The 18,729-nt window shown below is 37.3% G+C and overlaps 1 protein-coding gene across 4 annotated transcripts in view; it reads right to left on the bottom strand.

Annotated features, from left to right (window-relative positions):
• Positions 1 to 1,728: 1,728 nt before the first annotated feature.
• ECI2 (enoyl-CoA delta isomerase 2) overlaps positions 1,729 to 18,729 on the bottom strand; it is a 31,686-nt gene continuing 14,685 nt past the window's right edge. For all 4 annotated transcript variants that reach the window (XM_084511110.1, XM_084511109.1, XM_084511112.1 and 1 more), the window contains 9 exons: positions 16,909 to 17,071; positions 15,475 to 15,573; positions 13,210 to 13,401; positions 12,283 to 12,352; positions 9,204 to 9,306; positions 7,636 to 7,756; positions 4,247 to 4,336; positions 3,098 to 3,241; positions 1,729 to 2,270 (listed from right to left, as the gene is read on the bottom strand). In XM_084511110.1, the coding sequence (XP_084367236.1) occupies positions 2,115 to 2,270; positions 3,098 to 3,241; positions 4,247 to 4,336; positions 7,636 to 7,756; positions 9,204 to 9,306; positions 12,283 to 12,352; positions 13,210 to 13,401; positions 15,475 to 15,573; positions 16,909 to 17,071 (1,138 nt within the window). In that variant the 3' untranslated portion in view covers positions 1,729 to 2,114. The remainder of the gene's footprint in view (positions 2,271 to 3,097; positions 3,242 to 4,246; positions 4,337 to 7,635; positions 7,757 to 9,203; positions 9,307 to 12,282; positions 12,353 to 13,209; positions 13,402 to 15,474; positions 15,574 to 16,908; positions 17,072 to 18,729) is intronic.

Here is an 18,729-nt window from a genome sequence, read left to right as displayed (position 1 = left end):
AGGCAAATATGCTCCCTGCTTCCCACATACTTGGTACTGTCAAAATCCACTTTCCTTGTTTATTGGTTCCTAATTTTATTTTAAAATCCATATTTTTAACACTGTTGAAATGTACAACTCTGACAGTAATCAATACAGTGAAATTTACCCAGTTCTATCAGCCCAGAGTGAAATGTTACCAGATGACAGAGCTCAGAGGACATTTTATAAAGCCATCTTTTCATGGTGTACTGATATATTCCCTCTGATGAAAGTCAGAGAATAGCATACGAGAGCCTGAGAGTACTATAAATTAATTCTGTAAGTGGAACGTGTCTGGAGCACATAAACACAGTTTTGTCCAAATAAACTCTGTATCTAATAATTTGTTTCTTGATGAAACAGAGCAGTGTAATTCATACACCTGAACAAAGTAACAGTGCTTCATTCAGTACATAAAATGTTGTTCCTTATCAGTGCTCTCTTTTCAGAGGTTTGCTACATCCCCTGTCATTAAGATAGTTATGACCCAACCACAAAGTCTGAAGACTTAGAACGTGTAGGATTTGAATTAATGTGCATGGCAGACAATTTGCATTTTATTGGTGTTGCTCATTATCCAGACTGAAATAACATCAAATAACTAAATACCTTACTCCAGTACAGACAACATAATTCATAAAATCTACATTTTACTCCTATATGTGGCACACACTTCTGAAGGTACCATTCCTTTTCTGCATATTCCTGCATTAGAATATATGTTCCGCACTTCCAGAGTTGTTGTATCTTGGTACCTCCTACACACACATGTTTTCAAGTAGTTAGGAGAGAAGTCTGCATTGTTCTGCAATCAATGATTAAACATTCAGTTTATCTCCACATTTAATTTATTTCATGTTGTTACTTTGTTAGAAAAACAAACCCTATATTTAAAATTAGAATATTTATTTCATACTCCATTGTGCTCATTCTGAAGACTTGTAGTTTTGATCATTACTGAATAATTATGTTACACAGAAGCTTAATTGGTCCAAATACGTAATGCAAGAAGAAAAACATAACAAATACAGCTCTTGGTGGAAGGTATCAGTTACAACTAAAATATTTATTATATGGGAAAAAATAAATCAGTTGTGGGATTCATTATTTTTGCTCTGGCATATCATTTATATATTTATGAGTGTGTCTCTGTAGAATTTTTTTTCCTTGAAGATGATTTGTTTGTTCCAAGAGATTTATTTATTTTTTTACAGAATATTCTTTTGCGTTACTACAAATAAGTTGCACAGTTAAGACTAGAAATAATTTGCATAGATTGTACAGTGGTCCCTGAGAAATGCTGCAAGAGCACCATGTAAATTCTATGCTGCATTAAATCTGCAGATAGAATTATAAAAAAGAAACTGAAGAGTTTTCTTCATGTGAAAAACATCATGAAATAGCTTGGAAAAAAGTAGTGTAAAGGTTCATATAATATAAGATAAAACATTTTATATATAAAGGTATATATAAAATATTTTATGTATAAATAAGATATATATTTATTTATTTATTTATTATATTTTTAGTATTCTAAACAAAAAAATTAAGAAGATGCCCATAATACCTACCAGGTAAACAGTTCATGACACAGCCTCTCAAGTGAATACTTCTTTGTAAGAGTATTATATTAATACACTTTCAGGAGTTACTTTCCTTCTCACTGAGGATGTTTAACAGAAGTAGTAATGACCAGCACAACACTAATTAAATACTTATATTTATTTTTCAGTAATACAGTATTTTCTTCTCCATAGAGGAATAAAAAGAATTGCTCATTAGAAATCACTGAAAAGCTGTCAACATATGCTGCTGTTGAATTTGTTGCTTCTTTTCAAAGACAATCTGCTTTAATATCATTCAGAAACATCTCTGCTGCCTATAGAATAATTAACCTTTTTTCCCAAACCTAAAACATAACAGATCCAAGGCACATAAAGCTGTATTAATTTCATTAAACAGTTTGGTGTGGTATATTCTGTACTGAGTACTGGATTAAAAAGGTATAAGAATTACTATTTGTAGAGAAAGTTTATTAAGGATAAAGGCAGATAAGGCTATTGCCAGAAGGTGTACTGCTCTGCTGGTGAAGATTATAGTTTTGATTTCCTCTGAAAGAAGCTGACAATAGCATTTAGACATTCATCAGATAACCATCTCTCCTTGAGTACTTCACACTCTTTACTGTTAACTGCATGGAGCTTCTCCTTTTCCATACTTCTTAACAGTTGCTTTGACACTGCCAAGGACTGAAGGAGAAAGAGGAAAATAATATTTGAATGCAGTGAGGAACATCAGGAAGTTATGTTCTCTATATATTCAGATTTCATAAAAAAAATAGCACAATAAACACATTAGATATCAAACTGAGCTGTATTAACGTTGCACCATCTAGCTGTTAGCCAATCTTTAAGCTGAAAGTAGACTACTACATTTAATTACTAAGAGTAATAATAAGGTGGAGGTTCATGGGGAGCAAAACAGCAGCCTACTTAGTAGGGCTCATAATCAGAGTAGGTGAGCTTAAGAAGTGAAACCTGTTCAGCTATCTGCAGTGTCAAATGTAATTGACATTATCAGGAGTTGGCATAAGTATCTCCTCTTGTCCCACGTAACGTAATACAATTGTGACTCTAGTCTTGCAAAGCCTAAACTAGTGAGCAGGATGACTGAATTCAGCAAAAAGTAAAGTCAACCAGCTTCAGCTTGAGCATCCACAGCGCACAGAGTTAGTACAATAAATATTGTAGAATCAGTGGTAAACTGATCAAACATAAACTAATGCTAAAATAAAAAGCTAAGATAAGGAATCCAAACTGTACCTAGCCTGCAAATGGATTAAATTGCAAATTTTTAAAGGCTTTTCAGCCATTGAGTCTCTGTGTAAAGTGCATTGTATTAAATTCAGACAGAGTAGAAGAGAAGTATCTGTCTCCTGGCAGCAGAGGGACAGATCCGTGCTTGAAGCAAAATACATTCAGCTTTGTTATTTCAGTTAAGGGTGACAGGATAAATTTGGCAGGAGGGCTGGGAATGCTAGAAGCTCACAAGATAGAGAAAAATTTAAAGTACTAACATTTTTGGGGAGGCTCGCATAAGCTTTTAACCTTTCCCAAACTTCCTTCTGGAAGGTCCCATCGGGGAAAACTTCAGTCACAAGTCCCCAAGCACAGGCTTGAGCAGCAGTCAGCTTTTTATTGAAAAGCAACATCTCGTTTGCCTAAATAAAGAAAACAGAATGTGAGTCAACAGGACAAGACTTGAGGAATGTGACGGGAAAGATACAAGCTTCCAAGTCACATTTGTTTTAGTCTCTTGCTTATTACAGTCTGCCCTCTGAAAAGGGCAGAGAATCACAGATGAGGATCGAAGGGATCTCTAGTGGAAACCTCCTGCTCAAGCAGGACACAGTCCTGGGAAGCCTATTAAGTTTTGAGCAATTCCAAGGATTAAGGCTTCACATCTCACTGAATAGACTATCCTTAATGCCTTCACATTTATGAAGCACTTGCTCTACTCCTTACAGATTAAGATCCTACTCAACAGAAACACGTTATATTAACATAAGCAAGGATATCAGGTACGTTTAAACCATCTAGATTTTAGTCTGTGGGAACAAGAAGGCCTTATTTCTATAGCAGACAGAGAAAATAAGCCTATGAAAGAAAATAAGAAGGCCCGCATATGTTACAACAGAATAGATGACATCAAAGATCTGCAAGTAAATGAATAAATCGATTGCATTTCACTGATGTCTGAAGGAATGGCTGATTAAACTAACTTCCCACAAGGCCATTTTGGCAGGTGCTCCCTTGCCTCATAAAGACAGCCTACCAAGATATTTCTTGTGTGCACTCCATTTTCTTTATTTATTTTATTTTATTTTATTTTTTTTTAAGAAAAAAAAACACACATTCTTTACTTCATTTCCTCCTATAGCTGGAAAAAAGATACACCCTTTCACTGTATAGAAACAGTCTCAGAAAGGTGAAGGACGCCATAAGAAAGAAAACTTCCATCGACACCACAGGAAGACTTTAGAAGTGTCTAATGTGTTAAGGTGCTTGTGCTGATACTGTCATTATATTTTTTTAATCTTTGGTTCAAAAGATGTGAACTGGAGTTCTCCTCGAGGACTCTTGTTGTGACTCCATTTGCTCTAACATTTGGAAGATACCAACACACAGAGGTCAGAAGGTCCCATGTATATTGCAGATGTCCTTACCTTGGCTAAGCCCATGATTTTTGGAAACAGGTAAGAAGAACATCCTTCTGGACTCTGTCCAAGTTGACTAAATGGAGTATGAAATGTAGCCTGGAAAAATTAAAAAAAGAAAAAAAAAAACAAAGCAAGGCTTATAACTTGAGCATGAGACTGAAGTGCTAGGATTTAGTTTTCATTTGAAAGCTTCTACTGTAAAAGAATTCACCAGAAATACATTTGAACCATTACCACAGTAGGTTTTAAATATCATCTGATAACACAGCTTCATCCTCTCAATGCACACAACAACTGACTTTGTCTGTATAACTCAATTCCCTTATCATTCCCATTGATGAAATTACATTATTTGAATGGAGTGCTTGGTAAAATTAGTCTGCACATGCAAAATCTTTACAGAAAGGATGCTCATACACATCTGCCCTAAAAGTTATTAAATGCGTAGCCCAAATAGCTTAAGATGTAAAAAGAGTTTTGCTTTCTGAAGGCATACTGAATTTATTCTACTGCTGAAAAACTCAGGTCACTGAATCCTCTGTTAAATTTTATGGAATTTTGAAAAAAAAAAATCTGTGGCAGAAACGTGTCAATACCCTAACTGCAAGTTAAAACTTAACTACAAAAGTTCATGTTTTGACAATTCACATCAATTTTAAGCAAGGAAGACAAAAGGCGTGCCATTTTAAAATATGAACTGATACATGAAGAGCACACACTACTAATACAACTTTCACTGTATTAGAAGGTAACTATCTTGTACTGTAACGTGGATGGCTATCCTGTAGGGCAGATCAATAGGTTTCCTAACAAAAATGGGACATTGAATCATTGAATGTCTGTAAGAAAGTGTTAGACAGCCTTTGCAGGGATACAGGCTAGTGTAACTGGTCCTGCTTTGGCATGGGGTAATAAAATGGTGCTCCAGGAACTGGAGCCAAATCCAGTGCAAAAGACATTCATACCACTCCACCCCCCAGGATGTCAGGCTGGGCCATGCACTGCCCTATAAATGTGTCTGCTTTGTGAATACCTGGCTGGGAATAAAACCAGAGCCTGGACACAACAAACTTGGGCACTTCTGAAGTAGGCCATTAATGCCTAAACCAAACGAGTGGAGAATGTGAAAGTAAAATATAATTTGGACAAAGCTGACCTTACTGTATGAAGTTCACAATCCTGCAAAGGGAAGAAGATTGAACAGTCATCTTTGAGAAGACCTCAATAAAACTGTACATAGGAAAGCTTTGTGAGACCCTATGGAAATCCTCAAGCAAGAGCTGTCCCTGTGCAGATAGGAAGGTACTAACTAACAGATTTGTCCCAGCTAAGTCACAAGCTCTTCACTGACTTTAAATACAAGTACACAGAAAGTGAAGACTATGTCAAATGACCAAGGATGAGACTAATATAGGCATACAGAGATTAAAAAAATACAAATACACGGTAAAAATAAAATGCATTTATCAATGATTATGCACATGAGTAGTAAAAGGAAGTTCAAGTATGAATCTCAAACTATTCAAGATAGAATGATACTACCAAGAGGACAAAATATTTAATGATTATTCAGATTAAATTTTAATGAAATCTATGCTAATTTATGGATGCAGGAGATACTATGCTGAGTGGGAAGCGATTAAAATCCAAAATAGCCTCAATAAATCGGACAGGTAGGAAAAAGACATTATTTACTATGGACAAATTTGGCAAGAGTAACTCCGTATACAATATGTGATAGGAACAACTCTTTAACTGGCAACTCTACAGTAAAGAATCCAGGGGTTACAGCAGATGACAAGTACATAAATCCAGTGACATTCTGGGATGTAAGAACAGAAATGTGCAAAATGTGGAGAAGTTTTTCTGCTCTACTTTGCATCGGTAGGACACAAGCTGAAGTAATGTGTCCAGTTTCTACTATTATCATCACAGAATGGTTCGAGTTTGAAGGGACCTCAAAGCATGTGCAGTTCCAACCCACGGCCATGGGCAGGGACACCTCCCACCACACCAGGTTGCCCAAAGCCCCATCCAGCCTGGCCTTGAACACTCCAGGGATGGGGCATCCACTGCTTCTCTTGGCAACCTGCTCCAGTGCCTCAAAATACCCTCAAAGTTAAATTTCTTCCTTGTATCTGATCTAAACCTACCCTCTTCTATTTTAGAGTCATTACCTCTTGTCCTATCACTACCTGCCTGTGTAAGAAGTCACTCTTCATCTTTTTTGTTAGCTCCCTTTATGTACCGAATTTATTATGCTTAAAGAGAGACATGGAACAACTGGAAAGAGTACAGAGGAATACAATTGCAGGCCTGAGAAAGCACATGAGGAAAAACTTAAATGAACTGGGGCTGTTTGACTGAAAAAACAACAAAGAGATCAAGAGATATACATGTATCTAACAGCCTAAGTATATACTGAAGGTTATTGCAAAGGAGGATGAAAATAGTCTGTTAGACCCAAGAACAAGAATCAATATGTTCACCCTGCAGCAAGAAAAGATCGGATTGGAAAGGAGGAAGAGGGAGAATCCAACAACCTCCTGGTAAAAGAAGAGATCTATGGATTGGAATAGATTGAATACATTACGTACATTATGCTTGTGCATATGTCAGGAGTGACACAGCCATAGCTGTGTCCCTCTGTGCCCCTCTTTTGGGGCAAGTGGGACCTTGCAGCTCAATTTTCCTAAGTCTCATAGTGACAAAGCCAATCCAGCAGAAACTTTGAGGAAAAATCTGACTCCTGCTTCAGCACTGTGTCAAAGTACTATTCATCACAGACACTTATGCAAGCAATAGCTCACCTAAAATTAATTAACACCTTGGGTTAAGTTCTGTTTAATAACCTTACACAGACAAACAGCAGAGAGCATAAAAAATAAGCTATATAATGTAATTCTGTGCTATGCTTTAATTTATCTTTTGGTTGTATATTTGGCAAATTATCTTAGAAGGAATCTTGAGCTGGATAAACAAAGCTTTTGAATTTATTTTATAACACAGATTAGATGAAATACCAGATACTGCTCTTCCATTCCATAACAATCTTTTGTCTCTCCCTCCCACACCTGAGAAGGGCCCTACAATTACCATTTCACATCAACTACCCTTTGCTGTACCCACTGATACCATAAAGAACGCAGTAAAGACTTTCTAAACTGGAGTCAGTACCTTGATAATCATAGCAACAGCACAGAAATTCCATGCATGTTAAGCACTCGATGATGTACGATGCTATGCTGGTAATTAATAAAGGTGTCCCTCAATGTGATAGAAAAAGCATTTACACCTGTGTGCTCTTTTCTGTCAGACTACCCTGCAACAAATAACATTTGCTACAGAAGGAGCCCTAAATGCTTTTCTTGGGATCAGGACTGTAAAGTACTCACCCTGTCAGAAGCGTAGACAATGTCACACAATCCAAGGAGAGTTACAGAGATCCCAATAGCTGGGCCATTCACCACAGCAATCAGTGGTTTAGGAAAATCAATAAAAGAACTCACGAACTCCCTATGAAGAAGAAGAATCAGAATGTAACAGTAAGATACATCCTAGTCTCTTTCGTAAACCAGAAACTAAGACTGTTTCAAAACAGTCTTAGATACTGCAAAAAAAAAAAAAAAACAACAACATAAGCTACAAAAAATACTACATAACACATATAAAAAATACTACAAAAACCGTAAGCTCTATCCTATGCAGCACGTTGTATACCCTGTCCCAAATGAATACTAAGAAGGAAAATAAGAACTATTTCAAATACCCGTGTCTCCTTTCCAACAGAGAATCAAACACATACATGTACAGTAACTTCTCAGTTACTGCAGTCAAGTTCTTAAAATGCCATTTTCTTTAGTGTTACTGAATGCAGCTCACAAACTAAACAGTCTTTGGCTTGATCTATCCACCTGCCTACATATTCATTCCAATTCTACTCTTGCAATAGCCTTTACTTCACAGATTCTATTCTACACTGAAGCCCCAGCAGCTACAAAAGTTGTGATGCTAATATAACAAAGAATTCCCCAGTGCTGTTCTGAAGAGGTTTGAGAAACATTGCTTTGTTTCTTCTGACAGCTACTACTTCTTCCAAGAAGTGCAAAATATATTCTCAAAAATGTAATCTTTTGATAAAGTGAACATTGTTGTAAAGACTTCGCTTCTCTGGCATCTCTGTGCATCCATTGTGCTTGTGTAATATTAACAGCTTAAAATATACAGTCTTCTCACAAAATCTAGATGAAGGATCATGAAATGCACGCAAGACTATGCATCATATTAAATACCCTACAGATCACTGCACACTGGAACACTTGCCAGATCCTGCTAACTACTGTTTTTGCAATAGATTCGGAATCCATCATTATCACTTTTTAACAGGCAACTGTGATCCACAGCCAGCTTGCCTAAGAAAAGCCACAAAACTGAGTACTTCACTTGCAGTTCATATTTGAATTATAAATCTTAAATATTATTTGCCTGTGTATTTCAGATTTTACATCAATTGCAAGTGCTTGAGAAAGCAATCCAACCTGTAAATATTCAGATGTAATAATCACATACAGAAGTAAAAAAGATGAAATCTACTTAAATAGAAAAGGAAAAAGTTATGAAATACACAGTCAAAAGCATGTCTTTGTCAATGTATCTGCATGTACTTTGGGAGTTAAAATCTAGTCTATAGCATCACTGTACTTAAAAAGATTACTTTACAAGATTTCTAAAACACATCACATTTCTTCATTTATTTCAGGTGAAGAATGCTACTTTTCCCACTCTTTTTTGTTTATATACGTGGTGAGCTTTTAGGCACAGTCATCTAATTGGACATATCGTAGCATAAGTGGGGCCCCACTGTCATGTTTTCTAACAATGCCTGCAAATTATATTTTACCCATCACAGTAATTTATGTGTGTATGAAACCAAGAGATTCTCGAGTAATTCTGCTCCAATTACTTGAGTAATTCTGCTCCATCTTTTGCCATCTTCTCCATTTCATTAGGTTTGACATTAGCAAAATTATTCAGGTCATTTCCACTAGTATAGTACTCTCCATTTCCTGCAGAGAACAGATGTAAATAAATGCACCAATGGTTTCTGAGTAGGTAACAGAAGAAAATCTTTCATTTTCTACATTTACAGAAGAATTTAATTCAATGCATCTAATGCTATTAAGTAATTAGAGAGAGTGTCTCAAAGTATAAACAGTACCTTAAAGGACATATACAGTATAAAATGTGTTGACTAATGTTTCATTGAAAAACAAAGGGTTAAAAAACGTTAAATTAAAAAGATTTAAGAGGAAAAAAAATCTATTTTCTGTAACATTGTCAGTTGAGAAATACACAGCATTCTCCTCAAGAAACTGGCTGCTCTTGGCTTGGACTGGCGCACGCTTCGTTGGGTTAGAAACTGGCTGGATAGCCGGGCCCAAAGAGTCGTGGTGAATGGAGCCAAGTCCAGTTGGAGGCCAGTCACTAGTGGCGTCCCCCAGGGCTCGGTGCTGGGGCCGGTCCTCTTTAATATCTTCATCGATGATCTGGACGAGGGCATCGAGTGCACCCTCAGTAAGTTCGCAGATGACACCAAGTTAGGTGCGTGTGTCGATCTGCTTGAGGGTAGGAAAGCTCTGCAGGAGGATCTGGATAGGCTGCACCGATGGGCTGAGGTCAACTGCATGAAGTTTAACAAGGCCAAGTGCCGGGTCCTGCACCTGGGGCGCAATAACCCCAAGCAGAGCTACAGGCTGGGAGAGGAATGGTTGGAAAGCTGCCAGGCAGAGAAGGACCTGGGAGTGATGGTGGACAGTCGGCTGAATATGAGCCAGCAGTGTGCTCAGGTGGCCAAGAAGGCCAACGGCATCCTGGCTTGTATTAGGAACAGCGTGACCAGCAGGGCTAGGGAGGTGATCGTCCCCCTGTACTCAGCTCTGGTGAGGCCGCACCTCGAGTACTGTGTTCAGTTTTGGGCCCCTCGCTACAAGAAGGACATCGAGGTGCTTGAGCGGGTCCAGAGAAGGGCGACGAAGCTGGTGAGGGGTCTGGAGAACAAGTCCTACGAGGAGCGGCTGAGGGAGCTGGGCTTGTTCAGCCTGGAGAAGAGGAGGCTCAGGGGCGACCTTATCGCTCTTTTTAGGTACCTCAAGGGAGGCTGTAGCGAGGTGGGGGTTGGCCTGTTCTCCCACGTGCCTGGTGACAGGACGAGGGGGAATGGGCTTAAGTTGAGCCAGGGGAGTTTTAGGTTAGATGTTAGGAAGAACTTCTTTACAGAAAGGGTTGTGAGGCATTGGAACAGGCTGCCCAGGGAAGTGGTGGAGTCACCATCCCTGGAAGTCTTCAAAAGATGTTTAGATGTAGAGCTTAGGGATATGGTTTAGTGGAGGGCTGTTAGCGTTAGGTTGGAGGTTGGACTCGATGACCTTGAGGTCTCTTCCAACCTAGAAAATTCTGTGATTCTGTGATTCTGTGATCTTTTCTTTCCCTGCATACCTGCTCAGTGTTTTTTTTTTTTTCTGAGCAATCAATTCACAATCATTCACATAGTAACAAATTAGAAACTTCTCTTTTTAAACATGAAAATGGAAATGCAAGTTTGCACATCTTCCTTCATTCCCCTTCAAACTGGGAAAGGCTCAATATAACCCTTTTAATATGTTGTGCAAGTTTCACTTTCATTATGACACTAAGAAAACGGCGAAGCATTCTAAGGATAAGAATGACATCACTGCATTGAAATCACGGCACTGAAAGATGTGTTTTTTAATAAGAAACCTATATCCTACTAGGGAAAGTATAAGAGAGTTTGAGGCACCATGAAAACGCGACGAGTATTTAAAAGCTAGACTACATGATTTAATTGTCCAAATAATCCTAGGTTCCGTAAGGACATTCCTAAGATGGGACTTCTCATTGTTTAGCACATCCACTACTTTATGCTGCAGTGCTCTTAACGATTACTTGAAATAGGACAGAAATGTTAGGCGTAGGGGCGTGTGCAGTTTACTCCTAGCTACATACTTGCTAGATAGGTAGTTCACACAACTAGATTTTTCATTCTGTAATGGCTGTTGTGCCTAGCCATCACTACTGAAGGAAATTCAGCGTCCTGGGAATACAAGGGTATTGGTAAAGACAACAGCAGATAAGAATACAGATGCTGTTACCTCAAAAGTAATTGAAGTAAGAGGTCTTAAGCCAAAATTCAGCTCTTGTCTCAACTACTTAGGTAGAACTTCCTAAATACACACCTATCTGCAATGAGGATGGGCAAGACAGGCAGCGCTTGCCTCCACCATTCTGTCCCTCCTGCCTTCTCACCATGTCATGCAGTCAGCATCAGACAGACAGACTAAAGGGTTCTCTACAGAATTCAAAGGCTATGTTCCCAGAGCTGCTACATTTCACAGCTGACATGAATTTGGGCTTCCCTTTCACATTATAGCAGCAGTCATCTGGCTGTACACATCACACATCTGGTGACTGGAATACGTGTATCAGCTGGGCCAGGTTGCAGCTTCTGTGGTAAATCCATTCCTATGGCTGCCACAGAAGAATCAAAGCGAAGCATCAGTTTTTCTGATAAATATGTAAATAGGTAAATATGCAGCGTAAGCTTTCTCTTGGGCTTGCCAGAGCAGGATTTGAGGGTCTTCCTTTTAATATGTTCCAATGTATCACAGAAGTAGAGAAAATTGGCTAAACCCATAGGAATGAGCTCCAAAAGCAGTAGCGAAGATGCTGCGGAGCAGATGTATTGGCTACTCAAAAGTAATAAAGTCCTCATGAGCATCCCATGTCTATCTTCTGATCTCAGAAAGATGTTTTGATGCAACAGCAAGCTTGCTAAAGTATCTTAAAACACCATCTTGAAAGAATTTTGCCCAAACACTTTCAAAAAAAATCTTTTGTCTACACTAGAGGAAAGAATTTCCCCCCTTAGGTAATTCCGTCTTAGTCTAAACATAAGATAAATAGTTCGTGTCAGTAGTGTACTTTTGCATACAACAAATCTAAGAAAGGCATATTAAGTACTGTACCCGTAATAACTGCTATGGTAGAATCATCTTTGCCAGCTTCGTGAAGCGCTTTGATAATTTCTCTGTACATCTGCATAAAAGGTAAATCAACAAATTAAAACTGTGATGCTGTAAAAGACCATAAAAAGAAGATTCACACTGATAACAAGGAACCTGAGTGACAGTTTAACTATGGTCCATTTAAGTATGAAGAAAAATTTCCATACACAGAAAGTTAAGTATTGCATCTGAGGTATTATTTCTGACCATAAAGACATGCACTTACTATTCTCAGACTTCAAATGCAAATCTCAAGGTCAAAATATGGTCCCTTGGAAAATACACATTCACATTAAACAGTTAATTTTAAGACCTGAGAAGTAGTCTAAATGGGTAAAATAATCAACTAAAGAATTAGCTGCAGTGGGGTGAAATCCCTTTTCTGGTATCTTTGCGGTTCTGAAATAGGATGATTGTGTTATTTCCAACAGGATAAATTTCCTCATGGAGATAGCCATGAGAACAGGACTATTATCTAGACCTACATATGACACTGCTTAGGCAAAGTAGGCTGCATATATGCTGTGTTATAAGCAAGGCTGCAGTCAAATGTTGTCTCCATGAAAGAAGCTAGCCTTCTTGTAGTTTGCCATTTTAATTTAGCACAGACCATAATGTGCACTAATTTGGGAAGGGGGGAAGGAAAGATTTAAAAAAGACACAGAAAAGCCCAATTTGTAAAATATTAGCAAAGTAGTTTGATTTTGTACTGGATCTTCATTCATAGGAGTCACAGGAGTTAACACACTAAGCTCTCATAAAATTCAGACCATCAGCCTTCAGTCAGTTCTGCTAAACCTGTAGCAATGGCTCTTGAAAAACTTAAGTAACTTAACCAGGAAAGAGAAAACAAAAAAATCAGTAAGTCTCCCAAATTCATTTCTTTACCTGATGATTGATAGCGTTTTTCCTTTCAGGTCGGTTAAACATTATCTTTGTGATATTGTTTTCGGTGCTAACAATTATGGTTTCATAGCCACCATGTCTGCTCTCTTTCGGAGAAGCATCTTTTGTCTGGCCAGCAGATTCTGCAGAGATCAGACTTGAGACAAGTTCAGTATATTTCTGTCTAGCATTATCCTGTAATAAAACAAAACAAATAAAATGACAATACACAGTTATCAAATGCTGGAATCTGAACCACTTTGTTATGCAATTCATGAAATGGGTACCTACAACAACAAAAGAGGGAAGAGTGCTCTTCAGGGCAAAACAAAAAGAAAATCTCCAACAGAAAATACACTAATTGAGAAGGGGAGAACATGCTGTATTTAAACACTGCAGACCGTGCTTAAGACCAGCTGGAAAGCAGCAGTAGCAACAGATCTGCAAAATGAAAGATGCCGGGATAATTATGGTATTTTTGTTGGAGACCTGTGTCCATCAATGCCGAAGATTACCTGAAAGATGTTTGTCCCTTTGTCATAATTCTCATAGTTACATGCTTCTGGGGGTCTTTTGTTTCTGCTTTCCAGTTGGACATTACTCCAACAAAATCAAAGATTACTTTTTTTTAATTTTAGAACACGTGTTGCTGAAATGGGTACGTGACATTTTTAAATTGTTTGAAGATACTAATTATGATTTAACATAAGCATGACGTACAAAAGTTTAAAGTATTCTGCCTCCTTATTTCTACAGTAAGCAGTGATTTAAAGGAACTTGTTTTTTCAACCTATTTTCTTGAAAAGTTAATATACTTTGAACACCTCTATAATCTTTAGCATATTAAATTTATTCCCTCTCTACAACAACTTTAAGACTAAGTTCTTTTCCTTAGGTGTTTATTGATTATTACTAAAAGAAAACCAAACCAAATAAAATGAAAATGCTAAACACACCATCACAGAATCACAGAACTGTAGGGGTTGGAAGGGACCTCCAGAGATCATCGGGTCCAACCCCCCTGCCAAAGCAGGTTCCCTAGAGCAGGTTGCCCAGGTACGTATCCAGACGGGCCTTGAATATCTCCAGAGAAGGAGACTCCACAACCTCCCTGGGCAGCCTGTGCCAGTGCTCCGTCACCCTCATTGTGAAGTTCTTCTGCATGTTGGTGCGGAACTTCCTGTGCTCCATCTTGTGGCCATTGCCCCTTGTCCTGTCCCCACAAACCACTGAAAAGAGGTTGGTCAAATCCCTCTGTCTCCCACACTTAATGTATTTGTAAATACCCCCAGAACAACTTTTGTAAATACCCCAAAAAGCCCTCATAAATTTATTTTATTTTATTTTAAACTCCTACTCTTTCTCAGAAACCCTCCCCGGTGATAGCCTGGACTCCCTGAATTCCTCCCATACAAGGATGTTATGCTCATGAAATTATGCAAGCTCATTTAAAACAAACAAATGAACAAACAAACTACACACACACAAAATAAAAAGATCACAAAAAAACCAATCCTGTATTAAGTAATATCTTTGACTGACCAGAGTCAGTCAAACTATTCCTGAACAGCAGACCTAATGCAGTAACAGAGACATGTTATAAACCTTGTTTCCTTCATTTACTACTAGATGAAGAAACTGTGGTAGCTATGTGCAACGTCAGAATTATGCGAGTCTGCATAGAAAGAGAACACCTACATTTCTTTGTATTTATGTTCTTCCTGCTTGCTTCACTTGAAAAATACTTTTCTAAAGGTATTAAGGTATGCAAGGTATTAAGAAAGTCAGGATATACTGATCAAGCATAAAAAGGAGCTCTCAATACATCATTTTTACAGCCACTTTTTTTCTAGTCTTAGTCAGCAGTATAAGAGACCAACTTCTTAAAATGACAACATTTTCAAAATCATACTGGATTCACAGATTTGTTCTTTGTTGTAAGGAGTCGTAAGAAGTGAGAGACTCAATCCATTTTTCTTAAAGGGAACAGCAGAATACAACATAGTACAAAAAACTGTTTTTTTATTAAAGTCACTTTATATATAAGACCTTTTATACTGACACAAGCTGTTATTGATAATTTAAATTTTGCAGTAAAAACACCTCAAAACTCTTTAGTATTGAAATGGCTGTAGAATACAGTGCAAATCGTTGTGGTGTCTGAAGCAGTCACTCAACTAACAGGGTATGTTTAGACATCAGCCATTCATTCACAGATTAGGCACTTCAAGACAGAGTTCAGCCAAGTGAAATTACAGGTATTGTCACCTGAGACAAATTGCCAAGAGAATTCCATGCATCCCATTTGGCTTTCTTGACAAAGTCCAGCATACCTGGCTTTGGAGAATTGCAGGGACCCTCAGTAGCCTGAAAAGAGAGTGAAACAAATATTTAAACCTCTGGTTATGTTTCAGGTACCTTGGTAGAAAAAGATGATGACTGTTAGGACTGTTACGTGCTCACAATACAGAATTCATCTCTGAGACAGAAGGAATTCCTAGTGGCCAGGCAATATTCAGACAGTTCATATGCCATGAAACATCCACTGTCTGCTATTTCCTAACACCTGGTATTAGGCCTTCAGATGTATCTAACCAATATGAAACATTCGTTTCCAAGATGCCCACACCTGTAAGTTCTCAGCACCTTATTTCAAAATTGTGGATTTTTTATATTTAAAAACAAAGTTATAAACTTGTAAGTTGTGTGAACTAAGAAACCACTGGATAAGATCTATGAAGTTGGATCTCACTTCAAAGTTAACCTTAGTATGAGCAAGAGCATTGGAGCAGTTGACCTGCAAAGATTCCAGAATTCCTGAAGTATTTTACGACCAGTTTTCCTGAAGTAAAAGTACAGTATCAGAGAGGTATTTAGAATGGAAGATGAGAAAGGACACGTTTATGAGCTCATTATTATTAATTAGTGAAATTACCTGGAACGGTCTACTGTCTTTAAGTTTTTATTTTAAGGAGCAATTGATTGTCTTCTTCAGCATAAGAAGCCACAGCATGTATTAACCCTGATCCACAAATGCTTCCCCAGATACCAGTACAAATACCCTTAAGAGCAACTACTACATAGGTCTGCTTCCATGGGTAGTAAAGAACAACCTTCACTCAGGATCAACGTGGGACAACAGCTTCTTGAATTAAAAACAAAACAGACAAAAAAGCTTGCCACAACAACCAAAAGCGACCTTCAAATATTTACATCACTGTAGTATAGGACCAGTTGACTGACAATCGATGAAAAATTCAAGAGGAAGCATGTGGCATTTTCTTTTTTTTTTTTTTTTTTTTCCAGGCACAAGCAGTTTTCCTGTGTCATTGCATCAATGTATGCTACATTATATGGAAGGCATCACAAACTGGATGTAATTTGGCTCTATTTCTTTGAATAACAGTTTATATTCAAATCATGGTTTATAAGATGTAATAGTTCTGGCCACATGTAGAATTCAGGCAGAGCCTGAGGGATTAGCATTTCAAGAATATAATTTGAAATTATTTTTTTTTATTGTTATATTGTTATATTTATATAACAATTGTTATATAAATAACAATTTGTTATATTTATATAACAATTTGAAGAAATTGTTAAGACAATACGTTTGAACAACTTGTATTTTAATCATATATTTTACAGGTCCATCCCCTCAGCTTACAAATGCCTCTTACAAAAAACGGAACTTAAGCCTACCTGTTTAAACAAAGCATAGAGTTTCAACTTAGTTTCATTCCCTGGATCCTTTTTCAAAAGCTTCAGCTGTTCTTGAGCCTTTTCAAAGTCTTTCTGGCTGACTTGCATGGTGGCTGTAGTCACGTGCAGGTGAACTGCTGGAATACAAACAGCTTGCGTTTGCCTGTCAATAAGTGGGAAAAAATATCATTACTTGTTTTTTGTTTAAGACTAGGAGAGAAACAAATATGCTGTTTTTTAAGGCAGTTAAAATAAATGCAGAACAGCAAATATTTTACCTGCACCGATCAAAACAAGAAGAAGAAAGCTAGGTATTAGAAATTACAAGAAAGTTGCTTTAGTTCAGCTGCAACATAATTAACCTTTGGAGATCACCACAGCTCACACCAGCTCTCTCTGGTATGAAAAGTGCTAGAGTCAATGCTGCCAGATGACAACAAACAAACCATGCAGCAATACAGCAGATGATCGTATACTGCCACTAAATGGCAGCAGCAGTAAACTAATACTTTGCTGTTTCTAAAATAAATCAGAGTCCTACAGGTTATGTCCATGACAAATGAATACAGAAGTAAATATACATTTAAATCTCTGTACACAACCATAACAGCTTTACATGTCTACGAATCACAGACTATGCGGCTTGTCTGGTTTTGTTTCTTTTTTTTTTTTTTTTGCCATGTTTTTGTCATGTTTTCAAATTTGTGTGCTTTTATCTCTAAGTACTGTAATCTAAAGGCCTGGTTCTCCATTGAGGACAACAAAAATGAAGACTAATTTCAAAGTGTACTTTAGAAAAGGACTGGTTATAAAACATCCCATAGACATATGAAATAAATAGGCCTAAATATTCTGGAAGACCTTTCCATCAGGAAAATGGTAATTTCACCATAAAAAATACAAATTATAAAAAAATCAAAAACAAAGTAGTCTAAGAATTTTGACTTGTTTCAATATGGCAAAAGCATGCTGTCTCAGCCTTCTTTGGTTAATTTACAACATATGTAAATATATTTACTAGTTTAAAATTGTGAGCATTGTATGTATCAACGTTTCTTCTCTAGGTTCGTAAAAACAAAAATCTTTTCCCATTCTATTTTATGGACACAGCCATCATGATAGAACATCATACAAGATAGATGTCATAGTCACATTCGAAAAAGTAATGATTATCTAAAATGCAGACTTACGAAATGCTTAATTCATTAGCATTTCAGTTACAAACCTGAACTTTAAAATCATACCTATCATGAAAATTCTGCCATTTCATAAGCACATAATGAGAATTTTAGAGAAATTTAAAAGTGCTAACTATTTGTCAATGAGGATGCCAAAAGCATTGTCATTGCTCTTATAAATACAATTTATTTTCTGTTGCAAGCCAAAAAGTGCAGGCAAGAAATGTGAAGAAGGCCTGCTATGTGCAATTAATTTTGTTATTCTTCCATTTTACAAAGATACAAGATTTTGTAAAAATGTTTGGAAGATCTACTGGTTTTGTTACCTATTAGAGTCCTTCTGTATGAAGGAATCCCTAGGTCCCCACTGTTTACCTATCTGGGGCTGCTGATTTTGAATGACAAAAAAGGAAAGAATATTTTCTGTTATATACAGAAAACAGCAATAGAAACCTACACCTTCAATGATTAAAAAGAAAGAATTCTAGTAACTCCTTCAAAGTCTTATGCTATTAAAAATAAATATATCTGAATAACACAAAATGGAATTGACTACCAAAAAAAAAAGGGCGGTGTGCACAGAAAGTCTGTTTACTTCAGTTGATCAGACTTTATTAGAACAGCCCAGACAAATGTGGTTTCA

The sequence above is a fragment of the Aythya ferina genome, assembly GCF_964211825.1.
Source record: "Aythya ferina genome assembly, chromosome: 2".
Lineage (NCBI taxonomy): Eukaryota > Metazoa > Chordata > Aves > Anseriformes > Anatidae > Aythya > Aythya ferina.
This window is presented reverse-complemented; position numbering and strand designations above follow the sequence as displayed.